General features: G+C 43.3%; 1 protein-coding gene across 11 annotated transcripts in view; it reads left to right on the top strand.

The window, feature by feature from the left end:
* rin1b (Ras and Rab interactor 1b) overlaps window positions 1-24,359 on the top strand; it is a 41,622-nt gene extending 17,263 nt beyond the window's left edge. For 5 of the 11 annotated variants that reach the window (XM_026162370.1, XM_026162369.1, XM_026162367.1 and 2 more), the window contains 12 exons: window positions 2,209-2,280; window positions 2,425-2,568; window positions 2,969-3,083; window positions 4,832-4,904; window positions 5,263-5,354; window positions 6,022-6,194; window positions 6,396-6,680; window positions 6,821-7,376; window positions 16,312-16,620; window positions 17,026-17,157; window positions 18,868-19,037; window positions 23,996-24,319. In XM_026162370.1, the coding sequence (XP_026018155.1) occupies window positions 2,224-2,280; window positions 2,425-2,568; window positions 2,969-3,083; window positions 4,832-4,904; window positions 5,263-5,354; window positions 6,022-6,194; window positions 6,396-6,680; window positions 6,821-7,376; window positions 16,312-16,620; window positions 17,026-17,157; window positions 18,868-19,037; window positions 23,996-24,319 (2,430 nt within the window). In that variant the 5' untranslated portion in view covers window positions 2,209-2,223. Of the gene's footprint in view, window positions 1-266; window positions 896-2,208; window positions 2,281-2,424; window positions 2,569-2,968; window positions 3,084-4,831; window positions 4,905-5,262; window positions 5,355-6,021; window positions 6,195-6,395; window positions 6,681-6,820; window positions 7,377-16,311; window positions 16,621-17,025; window positions 17,158-18,867; window positions 19,038-22,263; window positions 22,523-23,995 lie in introns of those variants that run through there. The other 6 variants (XM_026162375.1, XM_026162366.1, XM_026162374.1 and 3 more) reach the window with 4 other exon arrangements.

The following is a 24,359-nucleotide window of genomic DNA, read 5'->3' as shown; positions in this document are numbered from 1 at the left end:
AAGCTTACATTAAAGAGCCAAAAATAAGCAAACACAAAAAAATCCCAAAAAACAGTGAATTAGTTTCACTTCACGTCCACGTAAAGGTGAATCTGTTTAGAAAGTGTAAGTGCAATAAATTCTTTAGGAATGCTGCTATAGTGGTGACAGAAGGAGGAGAGGTGTGCAGCATGTGAAACACAGCAGACTTTGGCAGATTATAGAAGGAACAGAAGGATGTAAAGCTGCTTTAAATGTTCAGGACTTGTGAAGTTTGGTAAAGGATGAGGATGGTTAAAGCCGCTCACAGGCAGGCAGCAGGTAAAAGTCAGAGTGTGGTGCGGGCCTAAAGGAGCTGCAGTGTCATCGCTAGGGCCATTGAGTTTAAAAAAAAAACATGGCAGGAAACTGGTGGTGTTTCTTCCACAAAGCTCAGGAATGGATTGCTAATATGTTCTAATTGAGACCATGAATAATTTATCAAGAAAAAAATTGGCTCACCACTTCAATCTCTTGACTTTCTCTTGTTTAATAATTCTATCTATCTCAAGCAAGTACAGCTTTACAGCACACTATAAAATATGCAAAAAATAAAAATGTATGCACTCTGCATAAATCACACACACAGCACGACATAAATAACACTTTGCTGAGACTTTATGTGGGCTTTCTGACAAATCTAATACAACTCTTGCGAGGGGGCTGGCGGAGGGGTTGGGGCGAAATAAAAGTCTTCAATCCAGAAAACACACGATGGTCATACACAGGAAATCAGTTTGTGCGACAAACAATCCAAATGAGGGGCAGGCAAAAGTCAAGCCATATTTCAACAGAAATCATTAATAATCTAACAGGTGGCAAGCAAACAGCTAGAGGCTTATATACTCCACGGAAGCTGATGACTAATTGGAAACAGGTGTTGCAGACTAAACACAGGTCACACTAATGAGGGCAAACCATTAGACAGGAAGTACAACTGACAACAGTGTAAACATACTGACACTGATTAGGTTTTGGAGGACTTGGGTATAAAAGCTAACACCACTCTAACACCATGCAGTTATTGACATTTAACACTATTTTATATATTCATAATATATTCTTCTGAACTATAATTAACAACTTAGTCTGTTCTACTCAAGTGAAGTGTTATAGTTTGTCTGGTGTTACATTAAAAGTGTCCCATCAGCAGTGTTGGAGCCTAGCTTAATGCTAAGCTAGCAGCTGGACCACACAGATGATTCTTGAGTCATGCTAGCTTTTGGTGGGGAAGGGCCACACCATGTGAATAACTTGTTATTATTATTGTTATTGTATGCCCATGCGACAGTATTGTTTGGCCTGTTCATGAAACTGGAATGATAAAATGCTTTTATAAGGTGTGGTAGGTGCATAAATGCTAACAATAGGTTGTTTTAGCCCATTGGTAGGTGGTTGCTAGGTAACATGATGCTGTTTATAATTCATCATGAACAATTCAGTTTTTGTGGACATATGTGAGATGTTTTTGTTGTGGAATAAAAACGATACCACACCTCATTAAAAACATGTTAGGTACATAAAAGCTAAAAACTGGTCATTTATTCGTTTGTTGCCAGGCAGTGTAGTGACATCATAATATATTATGTGTAATTCAACTGTTGTGGGTATAAATATTACATTAATGCTGTGTAATTAACGTGATATCAAACCTTTCTAAAACGTACTAGATCCTTAAATGCCACTAATAGGTCATTTTGCCTGTTGCTAGGCAACATGATGATATCATAATATCTGATATGGATAAAAACTTGGTGGCCTAAGATGTGCCTGTGTGCCAAATTTGGTTGATTCTTGATGTTGTGGGACTTCATAAGCAAATAGATTATTGTTATCATTATTATCAATAGTAGTCTAACATGTGTTTACTTTTCTTAATAGAGCCTAAAATGGTTCATGACTATTTAATAAAACTAAAGTAAAGACATTTCAAAGCTTTTCCCTTGGTACAAAATGCTAACAACAGCAATTAAAATATGAAACCTAATCACTTTTTACGGGGGCAGAGAGTAAACACATACATCCATCCTCCTACCTTTATCAGGGTCACAGGGGTTGGAGTCTAGCCTGTCTAGAAGAGGTATACACTGGACAGGTTTCCAGTCTGTCACTGGACTGTGAAAGACAGATTATTTATGAACAATTTGTTAATTAATTAACCTAACCACCCTAACTACTACCTCCACACAGAAAGGATCTGGCCACATGATGAATTTGATCCCAGGACATCCCCGCTGTGTGGAAACAGTGCTAACCTCCTTGGTACTGTGCTGCTGTATCACAATCTGCTTCTTTAAACTTCTGTCCTTAAAAAAAAAATCATGATTTGAAGTTTGAAATTTGAAATATTTGACAGGAACAGCTTGTCTGATTTGTTTTTTTTCTCTGGTTGCATCTGTCTTGCAGATGCAGGAGGTGGGCAGTTCCCAGCGAGGCTCTCAGCGGGCCTTCAGCGTCCTGGATCGTTTGCTGCTCACACATCCTGTGTGGCTGCAGCTGTCACTCAACCAAGAAGCTGCCCTCTACATCCTGCTCAGAGAACCTGTCGGGGTGAGGAACTATCAATCATATTACTCATACTATTTAATCAGGTAAAACAATAATGAATAATCTTTTGTGCATACCAATGAACTGGATGGTTACATATGTAACTAAAAAAGCAGGATTTTGTAAAATCTTACGTGGATATGATTCCTGGCTCTCCCTGCTTTAGCTTCATATTTACTGAGGGTGGTCTAAATGTCCTCATCTAATTAACATCATCATCTAAGTACCACCAATCAACCTATTCATGCCAACTGCAATTCTCCACTAATTAAAATGAAATGTGTTTGATTGAAAACCATGAAAATTAACCTTAATCATGAAGTGGACATCAGCTCCTAGACCTGAGAAAACTAAAAAAAATGTTCTGTTCTTATTTTCGGTGATTTTTTTTTTGTGCTTACAGACATTTCTAGTGCGCAAATGCAGCTCTACCCAGAGGAAGGTGCTGTGTTTGAGGGTGACAGCGGACAGAAGTGCCTCCTCTGTTAAGGAGTGCTTCATCTGTGAGGAGGACTCCAGTGAGTATAAAACAAGCTAAATTATCAGCCAACTGCAGTTGAAGCAATACACATAACACTCAACACATCCACAGCTGCCAAGAGTCAGGCTGAGTGAGATCAGGGGCGAGGGGATGTGGGGGAGAGGGCTTGTGTTGGAGTACAGCAGGGTTGGACTCTTATTTTTTAGAAATTACCTACACAGCCACTAAGTTGTCATCTTTGTACCTCTAAAAAAAGACCATGTCAGGCTTGTTTTTACGTCTTTTTAGATGTGCACAAATGAAATTAACTGATAATTATTTCATCATATCACATGTAATATTCAAAATTAGCCTTTTTATAAAACATAATGATCTGTTGTGAGGGCCTGGGGCAGGTGGAGGTATGCACTGGAAAGAAGGGGAATGAAAGACTAAAAAACAAGAGAGAATACATGTGTGAATGAGAGGGAGACAGGTGGAAATGTGAACATGCAAGGAGCAGAAGACGTAAAGATGGAGGAGTTTAAATATACCCAAAGCAACAGAAAAAGCAATAGGAGAGTGAAGGGAGGGGTGGAGGGAGATGAGTGTCTTGGTGATTTGTGACAGAAGGATAGCAGCAAGAGTAAGAGGGAAGGTTTACAACAAGATGTATGGTTTGGAGACAGTGGCACTGACAAAAGCACAGGAAGCAGAGTTGAAAATGTTAAGATAGACAAGCACGAGACGGTTTGGATGTGTGCTGAAGAAGGATAGTGTACAATGTTGAATATAGAGCTGCTGGACAGGAGGAAAAGAGGAAGACCTCAGAGGAGGTTCATGGCTGTAGTGAAGAAGGACATGTTTGAAGTTGGTGTGACAGAATATTGGGTTAGGGTGAGATGGAGCTAAAAAAAAATTGAAGTAGGGACCCGTAATGGAGCAGAAAGGTGGTACAATGATACAAATCATTGCTACTTCAAAAACTTCAAACTTCAAAAAGCAATAAACGAGAAAACTTTTTACTTTACACATCAATCTGTTAAAAAGAGCAAAACAAATGGCTTTACAGAGGATGGCTGCACTGCTCTCTGAGATGCTCGAATGGATCATGCTGCTGTTGAATGCAGCAGATATTCAATAAACTCAGAGAAAAGTTCATTAAATAAATCCAATAATCAAATAAATCAATAAAACAAAGTAAACTTTAGTTTCTGTTAAAGGCTTGTCAGAAATGGATTACATGTATTACTGGTGAAGGTCAAACCTGCTACAAACTCATCACAGTGATTTTCTGCTCTCTTGTAGGAATTTCAATGTGTAATAGATGAAAAATGTAGAGTCGAGTAAACGAGGCAAAACTCAACATCCACGAAAGTCGATCTGTGATGTTGGTGAAGTTTGGCGAAGTGTGCATCCACTAACTAAACGAACTAAACTGCAGTCTGGTGCTTTCTGTGATGTTGGTGTTCAGACTGTCGAGAGAAAGCCTGTTTAACATGGATTACTTTTCATAAAGGCTTCTTTTCGTGGCTTCCTCTTAATTGGAGCGAGATTTGTTTTGACAGCATGAGAGTGTGAGACAGACTGAAAACAGGTGTCTCATGTCAAAAGTGTGAGAGTTGACAACCCAGTCAGCGTTTGTGGCGCAGTGCAGCTCAGACACTCTCTCGGTGAAGTGATGTGGGCCGGAGAGGATGGGTCCTCCAGATTTTTTTTTGCAACTGGCACATTTCCTGTTAAAGCTGAACAAGTGTCCCACTGCTCCCATTAGCTGTCAATCAAACTCTGTCTGTGTATAACCAGCGTTCGCCTTGGAGAGCTCAGCACTCAGCTTCCCTGACTTGTGTCGACTGGTGGCCTTCTACTGTATCAGCAGGTAATAATATTATAACTGATAATAAATCTCAATCATTCTTCTTGCTAACATTCAACCTCACTGGCCTATGCAGAGTCCTCACTTCACTATGGATGGCCGAATGCCCAAATCTTCTTAAGAGAAGTGGCAGATCTCCCCTAATGCCTTTGCACCTAAATGGGAGCAAAGTCTTTGCACGCTGGGTCCTAAATCTTCTTCTGCATCTTGATGCCCACTGGTTTTTAAAACCAGTTTTATTCCCGTAATTTTTAGCTGTCCACAGACTTCCTTGCATGTAGTAAAATTGACTGTATCTAGTTTTAACTTTCTGATCTCACATATCTTCAAACTTGAACTTTTCTTTTTCTTTGATCTGCAGGGATGTGTTGCCTTTGCCTCTGCAGCTACCTGATGCCATCGTTAGAGCGTCAACACACAGGCAGCTGGAGGCCATCTCACACATGGGACAAGGTCGGTCACTGGTGGCCTCTTTAAAAAATAAACTGCAGCAGCAGGTACATTCGCTTGCTCCAAATAATAAGTGTTACTTAACGTAGATCAGCATTTTTGGGTCAGCCTGTCTAATTGTCTAAATTGCCTAAATACTTCAGCCCAACAGAGCTGCTACCATAAGGTATTTCCTATTTGTCCTACTCTCTCATAATTCACTAACCAGAGGTGGGGGTGGGGCTGTTGAGGGTTTTTTCCCCCTTTAACACTGAACCTAAATGAGATTTAAGGACTTTAAAGATGTGTTCAGGACGAGATCGCTGACAGAAAACCAAAGTTTGAGAGAATGAGAGAGTAAAGTAATAGCTGACTAAAGTGGTGGCTGCCAGCTTGCGTCTATTTTTAAATGCGCGGCATACTTCTGTAGTGCAGTGGGGTGTGACTTCATTGCGAAAAGTGATAACCAGACTCTTTCTCATCATGCTTCTCCAAAATCAGTCTGCTTCTGGATCAGCTTGCAGTAAAAAAACACAGGTTAATGTTGTGTGTTGTGCTGTGTATTGTTTTAGTTTTCAAGCAGGTGAAACATTAAAAAATGGGAACGCTGTTTAAACACTTGTAAAATAAAGTACAATAAAGACTTACTCAAATATTTAAGTTATCTCCCCTCTCCTGGTTTTTCAATTAGACTTCTGGAGTTCACCGAGTGCTTCAGACATCCAAAATGGACCGATGGAGCCAGTTGCATCCACCAGTCAGGCCCAGACTGGGGTCCAGGACCGATGTCCCCTGCTGTCAAGGGGCACACAAGGCAAACTGTGCTTCATTAACCCGCTCTTTCTGCAGCTGGAGGTTTGCAAGGTTAGTTGCTTAGAAGCTTTCTCTGAGACCTTTCAAGGACACCCGTTGGTGCTTTTCTGGCCTCTACAAGTGCTCTAAATCGAAACGTCCCTGCAACTGATAAATAACTACACCCTGCACTTTACTCTTATAGATAATCACTTATAGAAAAATAAACAGTTCATCAATCTACCCTTGAATCCATTTCCTCCCTTTTTACAGCAGCAACAGCTCACAAACCACAGTGCCTCCAATAAACGGCACCGCTTCAAGCGCAGCATGCGGCTCCGGCTCTCTGAGTCCTCCATGAATCTGTCCCTCGAGGGGGTTGGTTCCTACTCACCTCCCCTTTCAGTTGAGCAACCTGGTGGGTCAGAAAGGCTGAACAAGACCAACGACAACCCACAGAGGAGAGTTCACGCCGGTGCAGGCGTCCTGAGGAGAACTCCTGCTGTTTCACCTGGATCTGCTGAGGAGGATGACCTGATGTCTGTCTATGTGCCACAAGTAATAAGAGTCAGGATCTTTATTTGCACGTCAAAGCATGCTTATACTGATACGGATATGTGAGCACACCTCCTTTCTGTCTTGATTTATAGTAAATATGTCGCTTTTCACATCATGCAATAACTTCTCCTCTCTTCAAGACATCTCCCAAGGTGGAGGAGCCTCCGAAGCCCCAGCCGTCTGGCCCAGCTGAGGAGCCAGGCATCGAGGTGGCACTTCTGGCCATGGAGCGCCGCCCGGCTCCATCTTTGGCTGAGCTCGACAGCAGCAGTTCCTTCAGCAGTATGGATGAGGACCATGACTCAGACACGGAACCTGAAAGCATGTCCCAAACCCAAATGCACGCCTACCATCGCCCGCCACTCTTGCGCTCTCGAGGTCGCGGCGGGCTGCACCGCATGAGCGAGGCATTTGTGTGCTTCTTTGCACCAGACAAGCGGCTCACCCGGCTGGTGGAAGAGCTGTCCAGAGACAGGCGCTCAATCTTCGGGGGTATCATTCAGGACTTCCTCCTAGAGCAGAGAGAGGTGCTCAAATCCCTGACGTCTTCGCCTTCGGCATCGTCCTCATCACGCGTGACCTCCGTGCAGCTTCTGCAGGGTCTGCGCCTCTTTCTGTCCCAGGCAAAGTGTTGCCTGCTGGACAGCGGAGAGCTGGAGCCTCCCATTGAAACCCTGGTGCCAGAGAACGAGAAGGGTAAGCAAATGCAAACATAATTAACATGCAAATCCACTCTGGGAATTTTAACTGAAACACGGTGCATTTAAAACATAGTTTGATCTGTGTTTTTGAAATTTCTCTAAGCTGGAGCTGGAGCAGGTTTATTAGCAGAATCTTATTCCATTGAGGAACATTTAGTTTTTACTTTGTTACACAAATTAAAATAACTGGAATTCAACATGAAGTATTTTTTAGTTCAGTTTCCTCCTGAGGGTGTTTTGTGGTGTCCTGATGGTTGCTTTGAGTGGCCTCTGTGGATCCGAATTGTTTTGAGCTCATTGCACAGATTGAATGTTGTTGTAGAGAATTTGAGGTGAAGTCAGTTCTCATAGTTCGAGCTGAAGACGTGAGCATTGTCCTGCTGGACTTGCTCTTACCATGGTGGGGTATTCCTAGTCGCACGATCTGATATCGTCATGTTGGTGTTGTTCCCAGATCAACATAGTAAATGTTGTTCCAGGATCAACATTGCAAGTGACCAATCAGAATGTTGTGACATCATACTTTTGCGACTTCGGGAAAAACTGCCGTAAAACAAAAAACTGTACTTAAGCTGCGAGAAACCACCTCTGTCCGCCGATCAACGGACCCTGACCCTGACCCTTTAATAAACAGTAAGCAGAATTGATATTGTCCTTGCAACATTGGAATTTCATAAATGCACGAATGGCTTGGCGCGCCAAAGAATAACGTCACAACAATGTGATTGGTCACTTGCAATGTTGATCCTGGAACGAAATAGTAAATGTTGTTCCAGGAACAACACCAAAACGACGATATCAGATCATCCATTCCTAGTCTGCTAGACCTGTGCCATTTTTTTCTATTATCTGGATTCACTTATTCTTACACTGGCGATCAGGATAAGCAATCACACGAAGGTCGTTATCAGCTCAATGAGTTAAACCAGGCTTTATCAATCTAGCTACAAGTGTGTTCACAGGAACGGGTTGGTGTTGGCAGCATCCTGCTGATCATAATCATGGATAACAGTGCAGGCAGCAGAGTGGAGGATTTTTACGAAGGAAGATAAAACTACAATATTACAAAAAAACATATGAAGAGGTTACACACACAATATGGGCTGAAAGTGACACAGCTGCTACAGACAAATCAGCCATGTGTGTGTGTGTGTGTGAGAGAGATAGAGGACAAACTCTGTACGGTAGTTTAGGATTAAAAGTAAGTAAAGAGTGACAATATTCACAAAGTTTAATCTATTTAAAGACACGAAGGAGAGCCCGTCTGCGTGGGTTAACAGACTTCTCAATATCACAACTTTATCACCTGCTGCTCCAAAGGGGTTTAATGTTCTCTGAGCAAGTAAAGAAAAAATGCGGCATGAATTTGATATAAAGTCCACAAGTATACATCCGTTTCCCATTTCAGAATCATATCTTGATGCTTATAGAGCAATAAAATTGATGAAAAATTGTAGTCAGTTTTAAAAGAAAGAGTCTAAGAATCTGTATCAGTTACTGAAACACAGAGACTTCACGCTCTATTAAAAAACTTTAGACCCTCCAACTGTCCACAAACAGAGGTCTGAAGGATCTTCCAGGAACGGTGATGCTATTTTCCAGAGAACTGATTGGCTGTGATTTCATACATGATGATCCCCCATGTGGAGATAAAGCCACACACCCTGATTAGAAGAGGGCCTCAAAAACTCACAAAACATCCATATAAAGGCTAAATTTCCTTTTAGTGAGATGATCAGTGTTATCCATTCAACTGTGAGTCTTTTCAGTGCTGTAGTTGGTACTGCACTGCTGGTCCTCTGCTTCTATAGTGCGGTCATTTTGTCAATAATCTGATTGGTGTGGATGATCCTCCCCACCCCTCCCCCCTGGCAGCCCCGCTCTGATAGGACTGTTCAATCCTTTCACTTCCTTAACATGTATCTTCAAAAGCGCTTCACACCTCAAAGCAAAACTAAACAGTTAAACATGATTGTACGACATTCAGTATCTTTCAGTTTGAGCCACAGAGGAGCTCAAAGTAAGTTTGCTTCGCCGAGGGAAGGATTCGATCAAATTTAGCTGACTGTGCTGGATCACAGTCTGAGCACAATATCCTCACCACCCTTTCTCATATGAATGCTTGATTGGTTTATCACATTTAAAAAAGGAGGCGATGGTGAGTGCACCGAGGGACCGAGGAGAGATAGAAATGTGTAAAACAAAGCAAAAAAACCAACAAACTGTACTATTAGAAAACAGTGATTCAATAGACACTGTGCCAGAGGATGCAGGTCTGTGGAAACAGACAGCCTTTTCTGATAAATGGTGGGCTGCTCGGGCTCCAGTGAAAGGCACTGTCAACACAAAGTAGTTTGCGTAGGGGGCGGTTGGGGGGGTAGAGTCTCATTCAGTGGAGCTCATATTGTCTCTGGTATTTAGAAAATAGCATTAGGAAAGCCCGGCCCGACGCGTCTGCACTCACATCCATAGCATTCAAAGCAGGACTCGTCTCATTATTGTAAAGACATCGCAGGGTGTTACTCTGGAAGCATTCTAGTTAGATCTTTTGACACGCTCCTCTGCGTAGGTTTGGTCGTGTTTGGACTGCTTTGTGTGTGGCCGAGCGTCTGCGCTCGCAGGTGCGTGTGCTTGTGTGTAAATGTGTGATGACGGATGGTTGCCTGGCTTCAGAGGCTTCAGGGGAGAGCGGTCGGCCGTTGCCTTCCGTCCTCCCTTTCCTTCCTTCCTTCCTGCGCTGCGATTTTGATTTATCTCGCTTTGCGTCGGTGGGAGGCATTTGCATTTTTTTTTCTCCCCCTCGTTTATCATAAAAAGATATCACAGTCCCACGCTCACTTGAAGAGCAGCACGATTCAGAGGAGGGTGGGAGGGAGAGATCGAAATAGGCAGGTTACTTTGAAAATGTAATCAGTTACTGAACTGTGAGTAACAACTCAAAAAATAAAAGGGAAAAAAGAGAGAAAAGAAAGTCAGCTTTTTTTCTGTACCTGGGTTGTAATCACATTACATGTAATCTATTACTCTCCAGAGCTGTGTGTGTGAGAGAGAGAGAGATGGAGCAGAGAGGGAGGTGGATAAACAGAGACTAGAGGGTGGGAATGATTGATCACAAGGGGGAGTGCTATAGTGAGGTAGATGGGGGAGATGTTCAAGGATTATGCAGCAGGGAAACATGAAGCATGGAGAGGAGGGAGTGGAGGATATTGATGATGAGTGGAAAAACAGTGTGCACTGGAGAATTGTTACCCACTTAGTCAGGACTGCCCACTGACTGCAGGAGAACCACCGAGTGTGTGTTTTTTACACGTGTAAGGGAAGGCTCGCATGTGAACCGTTACATGTACACGAGTTCACTGTTGTCACCCCAAAACAAAATGAAAAACAAAACAAAACAAAAAAATAAACACACTCCTGAGCTTTTCAGAGGATGAGAAAATGTCATTTCTAATTACATGATCAGGGAGGTTTAAACGGGTCGTTTAACATTTGCAGAAATATGCTCGTTTCTTCATTGGAGGCAGGTTTTAAAGCGTGTTTTATCTTTAGGGGAATGTAAGTGAGGACCTGCTGAACAGAAAGCTAAGGTTTACCCTTATTTCAGTTCTGTGACATCTGTGAAGCACTTCTCTAAGAATTGTGGGTAAGCAGGCGAGACTAGAGCGAGGAGGGAGCCAGGTTTGTGCAAGCGAGGTGGAAAATTGGCTGGGAGATACAAAGGAGTTCCCAGAAAAACTAACAAAGATGAGAAAGTATAGCTTATGCCTGCTGCTAGTTAGAGCCACTATTGTAGTTTCTGGGATCCCTAGTTTATGTAATGAATACACAGTATTGCCAGAAGTATTCATTCACCCATCCAAATCATTGTTCAAATTAAATCCATGACCACAGGTGTTTAAAATCGAACACCTAGACCTGCAGACTGCTTCTACAAGCCGTGATAGGACGTTGCCTGTGCAACCAGTCCAGTTAATAAATTTCCTCACTGCTGTTAGTGGTATTATAAGTGGAAGTGATTGGGAACGACAGCAACTGAGCCATGAAGTAGTAGTCAAAGGTTCAGTCGCACAGGAACGCGTAATGCTTCAGCACATCAACATGTCCAACATTTTGGACAATTAAATGTCCCCAACCTTGGCAGCAGTTTGGGGATGTCCCCTTCCTGTTCCAACATGACTTTGCGCCAGTACACAAAACAAGGTCCATAAAGACATGAATGAATGAGTGTGCTTTGACAGAACTTGACTGACTTGCACAGAGTCCTGACCTCAGCCCCAAAAAACACCTTTGGGATGAATTAGATTGGAGACTGAGAGCCAGGCCTTCTCGTCCAACATCAGTGTCTGACCTCACAAATGTTCTTCTGGAAGAATGTTTAAAAATTCCCACAAACACTCCTAAACCATGTGGAAAGACTTCCCAGAAGAGCTGAAACTGTTATAGCTGCGATGGGTGGGCGGACATCATTTTGAAGAAGGTATTATTATTAATTATAATGATACTATGCAATCAAAAGGATTGAGGAAAGCGGGGAGGATCATCAAGGACTCCAGTCACCCCAGCCATAAACTGTTCAGACTGCTTCCATCAGGAAGGAGGTTCTGCAGCATCCGGTCCCGTACCAGCAGACTGAGAGACAGCTTTTTCCATCAGGCCATCAGACTGCTGAACACGTCATAGACACCTCAGCTTCACTACTGGAACTTCAACATTATGCACTCCATACTGTATATAAATGCCACTTGTTTTGCACATATTCAACTCTGTATATTTTATATATTTTATTATTATTATTATTATTATTTTATTTTATTTTTTTACTATCTAATTTGTAAAAATGTGTATACACACACACACACACACACACACACACACGTAGGAAAATATTTAGTATACACATCCAGAAATGCATACACTATTATAAATTGTGGAAACTTGTTTCTGCCACTAAAAAGACTCAAAAATTCGACTAAAACTGAAGTTTCAATTTTGAGATAATAACTAAAAAATTTTGATTTAGCTCTACCTGCTAATAATTTGTAACTTTCAATGATGGAAATAAGCGTTCACAATAAATTGTCAGAAGGTTGTAGATCGCCTTTTGTTTGTTTGTTTTTTTTTAATCTTTTTTACACGGTATCTCACCACCTTCAGTCTTCCCAGGCTTTAATCAGAATCAGAATCAGAATCAGAATACTTTATTGATCCCTGGGGGAAATTATTTTTTGTTACAGTGCTCCATTTTAAACCAACATTAAGACAAGACAGACAATACGCTAACTAAGAATAGTACAATATATACATATATATACATACATACATACATAAGTCACTCAAAATAAATATTTGGAAAAGAAACGTGTGTAGTTGTAGCAGCAAACAGTGTGTTAAGTGGATGCGTTGTACAGGGAGATGGCCACAGGCAGGAATGATTTCCTGTGTCGTTCAGTGGTGCTTTTCGGTAATCTCAGTCTCTCACTGAACGAGCTCCTGTGACTGACCAACATGTCATGGAGTGGGTGGGAGGTGTTATCCAACATTGTCTTTATCTTGGACAGCATCCGCCTCTCCGACACCACCTTGAGGGAGTCCAGCTCCATCCCCACAACATTGCTGGCCTTACGGATCAGTTTATTAAGTCTGTTGGCATCTGCGACCCTCAGCCTGCTCCCCAGCATGCAACAGCATAGAGGATCGCACTGGCCACCACAGACTCATAGAAAATCCTCAGCATTTCTGGCAGATGTTGAAGGACCTCAGTCGCCTCAAAAAATAGAGACGACTCTGGCCCTTCCTGTAAAGTGCTGTGGTGTTTTTAGCCCAGTCCAGTTTATTGTCAATGTGTACTCCAAGGTATTTATAGTCCTCCACAATGTCAACACTGACCCCCTGGATTGAAACAGGGGTCAAGTGTTTCCTGGTCTTCCTGAAGTCCACGATCAGTTCCTTGGTCTTTGCCACGTTGAGCTGCAGATGATTCTGCTCACACCACGTGACAAAGGAGTCGACCACAGCCCGGTACTCTGTCTCATCATCCCTGCTGATGCATCCAACCACCGCAGAGTCATCAGAAAACTTCTGAAGATGGCAGGTCTCTGTGCAGTGGCTGAAGTCTGTGGTGTAGAGGGTGAAGAGGAAGGGGGAGAGGACAGTCCCCTGTGGTGCCCCTGTGTTGCTAATCACCTTGTCAGACACACACTGTGGGAGACGTACATATTGTGGTCTTCCTGTCAGGTAATCAACAATCCAGGACACCAGAGAAGCATCCACCTGCATCGCTGCTAACTTATCACCCAGGAGGGTCGGCCTGATGGTGTTGAAAGCACTGGAAAAGTCAAAAAACATGACCCTCACAGTGCTCGCCGGCTGGTCCAGATGGGTGTAGACACGATTGAGCAGGTAGATGATGGCGTCCTCTGTTCCGAGACGAGGCTGATAAGCGAACTGAAGGGGATCCAGATGTGGTCTTACAATGGGTCGCAGCTGGTCCAGGATGAGCCTTTCCAGGGTCTTCATGATGTGGGAGGTCAGTGCCACGGGCCTGTAATCCTGGGGGCCACTGGGACGAGGCGTCTTTGGTACAGGGACGAGGCAAAGCGATGAGAGATGATCGAAATGACAGTCTAGACATTTTTTTCTTGGAGCAGTTATGTGCTGCTGTAACTATGTCTTGACTAAGAATAGCAGGCACAAATCCCAGTCTCAGTCTGCAGCCAGAGGAGGACTGCTGATCACTTTGATTTGTGTTACCTTGAAACGATTCCTGTGTCTCTGCAAAGGTTTGTGCTCTGAGAAAAGGGTTAATGGAAAAACTGTGCCGGGAGGTGAACTGCAGGGAGGGTCGCTTTCAGGTTAATGTGACCATGCAAAATAGGAGCTGTTTCTACAAACACTCACTCTGCACTACAGCAGAAGAGTTTGAACAACATTTCGCTCAGCAATAATCTCCCGAATCCAAAGCACATCTGATTTTATATGATGTGAGGCAAAACAGAAAGCACACAGTCAAGTACAGTACGCTCTGTAAGTAATGTGTGTTAGTAGTTAAACCTTTTAAGGCTGTAATTTGTGTTTCTGTGGATCGCTCCATTAAGCGTACTTTGTCAGATCCATTGCTATCTGAATTATTATTTTCCTCTAAATGAAGGTTCTAAATAAATAATCTAAATATTAATTTGAAACCAGACAATGGGACTTGACACGGTGTGGGCGAGATCATTAAAAAAAATCAAGCCAATGTTATTTGTTGGAATTTTTTTTATGTATTTTCATATATTTGTCTGTTTTCTGAAGGTAATTTTACTTTATGTGCACTTTATCGCAGGTCACTGGATGATGGCTGAGTATTTGAGAGCAGTAATCGTTAAAATAAATGTAGATAAAATGTTACGGTCCCTAATGGTCCCCCGCCCCCCACTTAGACATTTCCAGGATTTTGTAAATGGAGTGGCAGTGGGCTGGGATGCAGAGCCAGCCGTGGGGTCTCATGGGAAATCAGGAACAAATACTAAACCGAACCACTTGAAAATTGGTTAAAATTTCAGCAAGGTTAATGAGGTCATTATTTTAATTGATTTCATTAATCCATTAGCATCAGGATTGTTACTGCGCTGCAGCATGGGTGTTGATACCGTACAGGGAGGCAGCACTGAAGCACAAGACTCAGGTGTGAAGTAAAAAAAGTTCTTCTATTGACTAGTGAGCACAAGGAACAGTGTCTCAAATATGCTTTCTTTTAAGTTCACTTTTGCAACGTTTATTTTACTGAACTGTGGTTTTATCTTGCTTGTTGTGCAAAGCACATTTACTTTTAACCTTGTTGCTTTTAAATGTGCCATAGAAAACAACTGACATTGGCATTTATCTAGAAATATTAAATTGAATAAATTATAACATTTAAAGCTCATATACAGCCCTGCCTTTGCAGATTTATTGTGTGAAAAGTGAAACTGCATGAGAATTTAAACACAGTCTTGTGATGAATAGTTGTTTTGCAAAGTGGAAAAAAGAATTTAGATATTTAACCTAAGTAACAGTTATAATCCCATTTAACTAGCTTAATAGTTCAAATATATGTAAAGTACCTAAAGTAAATGTACTAATGATGTTTTGGGGTTATAATTATTGATTTACTGATGTGTGAATCTCTTTAATTTGCAAAATAAGAAGTAACGAAAGCTTTAAAAACAAATGGCGTATGAAGTGGAATAATTGCATTCCAAGTATAGAATACATGGAAATATTTAAATGTAGTACAAGTACATTAAATCTATGTGAAGTACTTGAGTAAATGTACTCAGTTACATTCCTACTAGTCCTATCTGTGCTCTCATCCAGTGGTATCAGGAACTACAAGATTAACATTCCTCTGGTTTGAAGGTGCTGCTTTGGTGGTGGGGGAATCACATTTTGAGGGTGGGCTGGTGCCCACCCATGCCCACCTTCTAGACACACCTCTGCAGAAGACCAAACCACAATATAGGAGGGGGAGCCAATTTTTTAATTGTATTTTTATTGTTTAAATATAAAATTACCTGAAGAATTTTGAGGGGTTGTTGTTATATTTATAGTTATATTTACAGTGATGCACAGTGGAACAACACTGTTCCTCACCCAAAAAGGTGATTACATCATTTGGAAGAAGGTGCGGCCCCAAGATCCTCTTCTAGAGACGTACCTTTGTTTTAATTTCCATGGGTGCTTCTCAAAATGCAGGACAGAATAAAAACTGGAAAAAAAGCTTTTCTTCTGCTTTTTCTTAATTTAAAAGGAATTTCATGCATTATGAAAAGTGTTGCTGCAGACCTTTCTGTGTCAGTATTTCCCAGTTGCACAAAACACAAAAATTAGTTCTCTTCCTTCCTTGTGCATCAGTTTGTCAGAATAAATGCTGGTTTTCCCGAATAACAAGCCCCTCCCCTTTTTCGCAGACCTGGCGTTGGAGCGCTCCATGTTCTCCTGTGTGCTCAGGCCTCTGAGGTCCCACCTCGAGAAAGCCCTGGTCGCTTTGCACAATCAGGACGGCTCCACCCAGCGTCTCACCCAGAACCTGCTCCGGCTGAAAGGGGACGCCACCATGGAAAGGCTCGGTGTTCGGACGGGCGTTCCAGACAGCCGAGAGGTGGAGAGGGTGAAGCAGAAACTGGTCCTGATGCAGCGGACGCACTCGCCCATCGACAAGGTGCTGCTGCTGCTCCAAGTGTGCAAGTGTGTGCACAAGGCCATGGGGTCCTTACACGGTGAGACTGCTGGATGCTGCACAGACAGAAACACAGGTAGCCAGAGATGGAGTCACTTCAGCTGGAGTTTTATGTGGATTTGTGATGTTTTTAGTTAAAGATCAGGTTTGATACTGGAGACTTTTCACTTTCTGTAGCGTTTACAGATAAAGGGCTTTGTCGCTGCTGCTTGTGATCCTGGCTGTAAAAAAAAAAAAAGAAAGACGAAAAAATGAAGGTCAGGCGTCTCTGCAGAGCCATTCTTCACTGTCAAAACCTTCACATTTCAAACTGTATCTGTGTGGGCAGCAGCACAACCTGCTTGCTTTTGTACACTTGTTTATTTGGTACAATGTTCATTTCAAGCTGTCAGAAAGAACGATGACAGCCTCTTCTTTTCCTTTCCTTCTCTTAATATATATGCAGGACAGGAAGTTAGCTGGGACGACTTCCTGCCGTCGTTGTCTTATGTGATCGTGGAGTGTAACAAGCCTCACATCCTCATAGAGGTGGAGTACATGATGGAGCTGCTGGAGCCCTCATGGCTCGGAGGAGAGGGTAGGTCCTAAACTGTGGCATCGGTCGCACCGCAACACTGTATCAGGTCGTCCCAGGATATCTTTGGTACAACAGCCATCATTAAACCTCTGTTACTGTGCAGCGCAGGAGCAGCTATCACAATAGTTTTGTTACATTTGCTGTCTTTGTTTTGGGACAGCACAGTGCATAACTGAGTTAGGTTATTTTTAATCACCGTCTGCAATAGCCAGACAACATAAACATTTGATGATATAACAATCAAAAGTAATTTATGGGCCAAAGGCCAAATAGGACCAAATTACTTCTCAGGTGCTTTTGATTCCTCTGAGTTTGGGGGTCAACCATCCAAAGCAATAAACAATGCACGAGAGAGATAAAAAAGAGAGTGTCGGTAGGGTGGCGGGGATGGAGACAAGTCTCAGGGGTGATTTATGACAGAAGGATGGCAGCATGAGTGAAGGTTTACAAAATGGGAGTGAGATCTGCTGTGATGTATGTTTTGGAGACGGTGGTACTGACAAAAAAGACAGGAGACCGAGCTGGAGATGAAATGAGTAGATCAGAGCGACGGCGCAGGTTGAGCAGTTTGGAGAGAAAGTTAGAGAAACAAGGGTCAGAGGGTTTGGACATGTGCAGAGGAGGAAGAGTGGATATATTTGACAAAGGATGTTGAAGGTGGAGCTGCCAGGCAGGAGGAGAAGAGGAAGAGCACAGAGGAGATTCATGGGTGTAGTGAATGAGGAGTGTTGGTGTGACGGAGGAGGATAGGGTGAGATGGAGGCAGATGACCCGCCGCAGCATCTCGTAAAGGAAGCAGCTGAAAGAGGAAGAAGAAATCAAATTGTATCCAGACTGGAATATTTTTAAGTGCAACCTTAAACTGTTTTTAAAAAGGTCATTCACAAGTGATTTGGTGTTTTTTTGTTGTGTGAAGCTTTTCTTATGTGTTTTTATGTTTATATGGTGGCAATGCAAATTACTCTAACGAACACTGTGCTGTTGGACTTCTACTAATACTACATACCTATTCCCATATAAAGAAAAGTGACTTTAATGAATAAATTCGATTAGTAGAAATAAAACACTGATGCAAAACTTTTGTAGATACTTGGATGTATTTGATAATCAAAGATCGTCAGGGATGCAGGAGAGAGGACACAAGTGTGAAAACGGCAAAGGAAGACAAACAGGAATTAAAACCAGAAGAGACACACACAAAAAGCTAACCTTTCAATCTAAAACAGGAAGTTAAAGATGAAAAACTAACAAAAGACAGAGAGAAGGAACACAGGTAACAGCAAAATAAAAAGAACAGATATTATGAAGGTTTATGACAGCTAGTTAATTTTTTTTTCCTGGTTTCAAAAATACACATTTTCAGATATTACCACAAATCTGCGTTTGATGATTCACATTTTACTCGCTTTTTGTCTTAAAATTGCACTGACTGTTCATAATCTACTCTGTCTTATTTGTATTTTGGTAGCTATTACTACATTATTATTATATTATTATCCTCTATTATTAATTCGTACCTCTGACTTACACAGGAAGAGTGTAGGAAGTGAATTTAGGAAGTAAATAAAAAAAAAATCTCTTGAAAGCAGAACATGGCAGTGAAGTTTAAGACAATCTTTTTAAGGACAGAGTAGGAGGAAGTACTATGTGATGCAAGATTTAGTCCTGTTTTTACACTCTTTTTCCCTCCTACACCTTTTTCGCCTACAGGTGGCTACTACCTGACCAGCGTGTACGCCAGCCTGCGTCTGATCCAGAGCCTGGACAAGGAGCAGCCGTTCTCGGGCTGCCTGACGCCAGAGGTCCAAGAAGCGCTGAAAGAGTGGAGCTGCAGACGGAGCCGAGAGGCCCAGAGACAGAAAGAGAATCAGCAGAGCCAAGTAGGCGCCGCCTGCTTCGATTGTAGCAGTGCACAAGCCCTAGTAGCATTACATGTGGGTTTGTTGTGGAGTAATGTAGTATACAGCCTTCACACAAACCTCTCTTGTGTGAAATGGTGATTTATGTGTGGACAGCTGCTTATTATGCAGTGAGACAACTCTAATGGGATATTTTGGCCCGTGTGGACGACTTAACGGCAGAAACGGTTTAAAGACACGAAACTAAATCTTACAGGTGGATGAATGACGATCAAAAGAAAAACAAACACATGTGAGGCGGATGTCTTATTTTTTTCTTTCTTTAATCTGTTTTTCTACATGAAGGTTATTACAAACGCAGGGAATTGGATTAAACTGATAATATGGATAAAGAAACTAGTGCTAATCAGTAGCTTTGCAGAAATCTCCTTACAGTTTTGAGCTTTCTTGGATAACTCTGGTCAAGCCTGTAAAAGTGTGGCTTTTATTCCATTTTTCTTGGACTGGCTCCATAATGTAGTGGTTTGCACGTTTGCCCAACAAGCAGAAGATCTCTGGTTTGATCCCAGGAGGAGATGCAAATCCCTTTGAGGTTGAATCAGTAGGGGCATCTGGCATAAAGAAAATGTGCCAAATTAAACACGCAGAGCTACCCTGCTGTGGCACCCTGTTGGGAATTAGGGAGCAGCCAAAGTAAGCTTTTATTTTATTCTATACTTCTTGGCAGATTTTCTCAGCCTGATGGGATGCAAGGCGCCTATTCAGACCTCTCGACTGATGTTTTGTGGCGTTTAAGTCTGGGATTTGATGGGGTCACTTAGCGACAGGCAGAGAGCTGCTTTGAGGCCACTCCAGAGTGGCTGTTTGGTTATTAGCTTCAAGTCACTGTCATGCTAAAAAGGTGAACCGTCGCCTGTTTGTCAGGTGGTTTATCTCCGTCTCTCTGCTCTGATCAGTCTGCCTTTCCCTCAGATTGATGCTATTTCCAAGCAGTGCCTGGCGTTTCCTGGACATCCACCATTTCACACACGCTGACACTCCAACGGATGGATTCAAGGGGGTTTTAGGGGTGTCAGCACGGGGTTTGGTATCTTAACCAAGGATACTTAGACATGTGGCCTGGAGCAGTCAGAGATTAACCCATTGACCTTCTGATTGGACCTGCTGTAACACCTGAGCTACAGCTGCCCAGTGTAAGAAGCAAAGCATCAGACTTGGGTATTAAACAGTCTATCCCCTGCGCGCTCACCAGCACGTCTTAGATTGTAAGAAAGAGGAAGTAAATGTAGGAGCTGCTTGAAGTAAGATAAGACAAGATAACCTTTATTAGTCCCACACGTGGGAAATTTGTTTTGTCACAGCAGGAAGTGGACAGTGCAAAAGTTATGAGGCAAAAATTAGAATACAATAAGAATAAATACAGTACACAACTGTACAGAATAGAATAAAATAATATACTATATACAGTAGAATAAAATAAAATAAATATACAATAAGATAAAAATAGAATACAAATATAAATACTATAAACAACTGAGTAAAAATACAACGATGACAGAAAGGATTATTGCACTTAGTATTATTGCATATGTATGGATGTGTGTGCTTGATCAGTTAAAGTCTTTATTATGGAGACCTGCGAAATCTCTCCGTCCCACACCGTGGGTGCCGCAGTCTCCCACTGAAGGAGCTGCTCAGTGCTGTCACAGTCTGCTGCATGGGGTGGGAGATGTTGTCCATCAGGGATGACAGCTTAGCCGCCGTTCTCCTGTCACTCACCACCTCCACTGGGTCCAGAGGGCATCCTAGAACAGAGCTGGCCCTTCGGATCACCCTGTTCAGTCTCTTCCTGTCCCCAGCAGAGATGCTGCCGCCCCAGCAGACCACGCCATAAAAGATAGCAGAAGCCACAACAGAGTCATAGAAGGTCTTCAGGAGTGGGCCCTCCACTCCAAACGACCTGAGTCTCCGCAGCAGGTACAGCCTGCTCTGCCCTTTCCTGTAGAGGGCGTCTGAGTTATGAGTCCAGTCCAGTCTGTTGTTCAGATGAACACCAAGGTACCTGTAGCTGTCCACAGCCTCAATGTCCATACCTTGGCTGTTCAGTGGTTGCAGTGGAGAATGCTTGTGCCTGCGGAAGTCTACCACCAGTTCCTTGGTTTTACTGGCGTTGATCTGGAGGTAGTTCAGCTGGCACCAGTCCACAAAGTCTTGGGTCAGACCTCTGTACTCCTTGTCGTCCCCATCAGTGATGAGGCCGACTATTGCAGAGTCATCAGAGAACTTCTGCAGGAAGCACTGGGTGGAATTGTGGGAGAAGTCTGCAGTGTAGATGGTGAAGAGGAACGGAAAAGTCTAATTCGCAGCAAGGATGTGGACATTTTATGTCCTGCATCCTGCACGCTCAGTCCTGCTGCTATTTCCAGGTTTAAGAAGACATCGGAGGACAACTATCTCCTGTCCCAATCTTTTTCTCTAAATGTTTTTTGGGGTTATAAGGCTCATCAGAACAGAATATCTATCCATCAAGGTTCCAGTTCAGGATGCTCGGACTGCAGGGCTAACACAGAGAGACAGACAGCTATTCACATTCACACCTATGGGCAACTTAGAATCATCAGTTACGTTAACCCCACTAACTGCATCTCTTTGGACTGTGGGAGGAAGCCAGAGTACCCGGAGAGAACATGCAAACGCCACACAGGTGGGGTCGAACCCAGTGAGGCAACAGTGCTAATCACCACTCCACCATGCCGCCTATCAGACCAGAACATCTTTTACTCAGATGTTCTCAATCTGCAGGTTTTGTTCTATTTGCAGAGGAGTCTACTTTGGGGTTTTGATTTCACCCCTTCACCAAGAAACTGTGTGTTTGATTTATCAGTTTGGCAGTTTCAGCATAATTACAGAGTTACTAGAAATAGCTTGTTTAGTAAATGTGAATACTTTCTGGATCTACTCTAGCTTATCTCATACAAGGGCCAAGACAAGTGTTTCCATGCAGCTGCAAAGCTTCTGCATGCTGCTTTGACTAGTGCTGGTGTTGGACAGCAGTATAGCTTTAACCATTTTCTGCACGTTTATGGATTAAACACAAAGCTGCACTCAGAAGCAGGCTACCCTGGCTTCGTCTTTGACTGTCAGAGAATAACAAAGCAAATCATCGCTTGATGGCACCAGTTAAAATCTCTTTTCTTCTGGCAGAACAATCAAAGTCTCTCTTGTATCAAACGTGTGGTCTTTGCAGCTTGGAGCGGCCAGCATCTGCTTAGAACTGTCACAGTGCGCTTTGGCACATAAAAATTGCACGAAAGAAGCAAGCGACATCGAAAAAGAGGTGCTAATCCATCCAAAGAGGTCAGATATTACAGCACATTAATTACACTGATGGCAACACAGTGTTGAGCAACATCACACTGTCCTCTATCTGTGACTCTGGCAGGTGGGGTAGAAAAAAAAGGAGCAGTGATCCACATTTGACTCAAAGTTGATTTCGGGCATCACCGCTGAAGCTTCTTGATGAAGTCGGGGACAGAGCTGGAGTTTTTGGAAAGCCGGTTTTTAAATCAGAGGTGAAAGAGCACACCTGGATTTCCCTGTTTTGGTTTTCTGAGTGCAAACACGTTTCAAATTCATTTGGGGGGATTAGTTTTTAGACATTTTTAGAGGTAATCCTCTGATCTGGGGCCGCTGGCTTACGACCGGTCGTGCACTAATGCGCGCTCACACACACACTAACACACACGCACGCTGACTTTTTACCTACACTCTCCTATTATCATCCTGCTGGCCCCACGTTTGTGTAACGGTCCACCAGATGCCATGGAAAACAGGCATTGTCATCCACAACGTTTCTGTCTCGTCACGTGGTTCCTCTCCTGGCTTCAAATAGCCGATCTAACTCACCCGGCAGCCAGATTTTCCACTGACACAGGCGGGGATCAGTGAGCCAAGTGCTATGAAGAAGTGGGCGGTCAGATAACATGAAATTTATTGAGCTGCATCTACCCATCGAAGCAGGCAAACACAATATGCACACGGACAGCGAGGAGCTCAGTGACTCTGTAAGTTCTGATAATGGCTGACCTGTTGATTATATTTGCTACTGACTGCTTTTTCTTTCTTTTTTTCTGCTTCTTTTAAAAGCCACTTATTCGTCTGTGGTGTGTGTGTGTGTTGAGGGAGGCAGGCTGGATGGTTTGTCTGTTTGTGTGTTTCCGTGAGCGACAGGGAAGAGGATTCTCCCTGGTTTCTCAAGGTTGGATGTTTGGTAAAAAGGATTATGTCCAGCATGTTTTCACAGTGTGTGTGTGTGTGTGTGTGTGTGCTTTACAAAGAGTTGTGAGGGCGTCTGTAGGTGGTCGAATCTGACATTATGTAATGGCTCAAGTGCCTGAAGAGCAGCGATTGTTGCGATAGACCTGTTAGTTTTGGGTTTGCTCGCTTTTTGCTCTGTGGAAAATGTGAAAAAAGTTTGTGTCTGCTGAGTGGTGGCGGTGGTGGAGGAGAGGGGGGGGGGACTTCAGCAGAGCACCAGAGTAGAGCGAGTTTAATGGATGATATTTGAGTTTGGAAGTGGACTCGCTCGAGTGGATTTATGCCGGGAGTTTGTCAGTGAAGCTGTAACATGAAGCAGAGCAGGGGAAAACAGAGCAGTTTCATGAAGATGGCTTTCGCGTGAAGCTCTCGGACCTGCCGGCTGTGTGTGGGAAGCAGGAGCTTTGTTTAAGAGGCATTTTTCTTTCATGAACGTCCTTTTTCTGATTTTTGGGTTTTTTTGGCTCATTTATTGTGGCAGCGTATCAGCCCGTGCTTATACAGTCCTCACTCCTCCTCTGACTCCATCTCTCTCCTCCCCCTCGTTTGCCCTCACTCCATAAGCCTCTTGACCTGTGTTTTGCATAAATACAGTATATATATTCACTCCTTTTCTCTCTCTCCCTCTCTTTCTCTCTTCCTCCCTCCCTCGCTGCCTCCAGAGGTGCGTTCGGATACTGTTCCAGGACGGGGAGCGGAGCGCCGTGCGGACGTTGCAGTGGAGAGCCGGGGAGACGAGCCAGGCCCTGGCGCAGCTGTGTGCCGCCACCTTCGGAGTGTCCGACCCGCAGCAATACACCCTGTACTGGCGCAGCGGCGGCGAGATGAGGGCCCTGCCGCCCCAGGCCCAGCCCCAGGACCTGGCCAGCCACAGCGAGGGAGGCCCCTCGCTCTCCTACCTGAGGACCGACCACGACTTCAGCAAGATGCGGCGGCTCACCAGGGGTGGCGCCGTGGACCTGAGCGAGTCGGTGTGTGAGGAGTGAGTGGGAGGCATAGAGGAGGAAGGAGGAGGAAGGAAGGAAG

This window comes from Astatotilapia calliptera, chromosome 3, assembly GCF_900246225.1.
Source record: "Astatotilapia calliptera chromosome 3, fAstCal1.2, whole genome shotgun sequence".
NCBI classification, from domain to species: domain Eukaryota; kingdom Metazoa; phylum Chordata; class Actinopteri; order Cichliformes; family Cichlidae; genus Astatotilapia; species Astatotilapia calliptera.
Note: the sequence above shows the minus strand (reverse complement) of the source record. Positions and strands in the feature narration are given on the sequence as shown.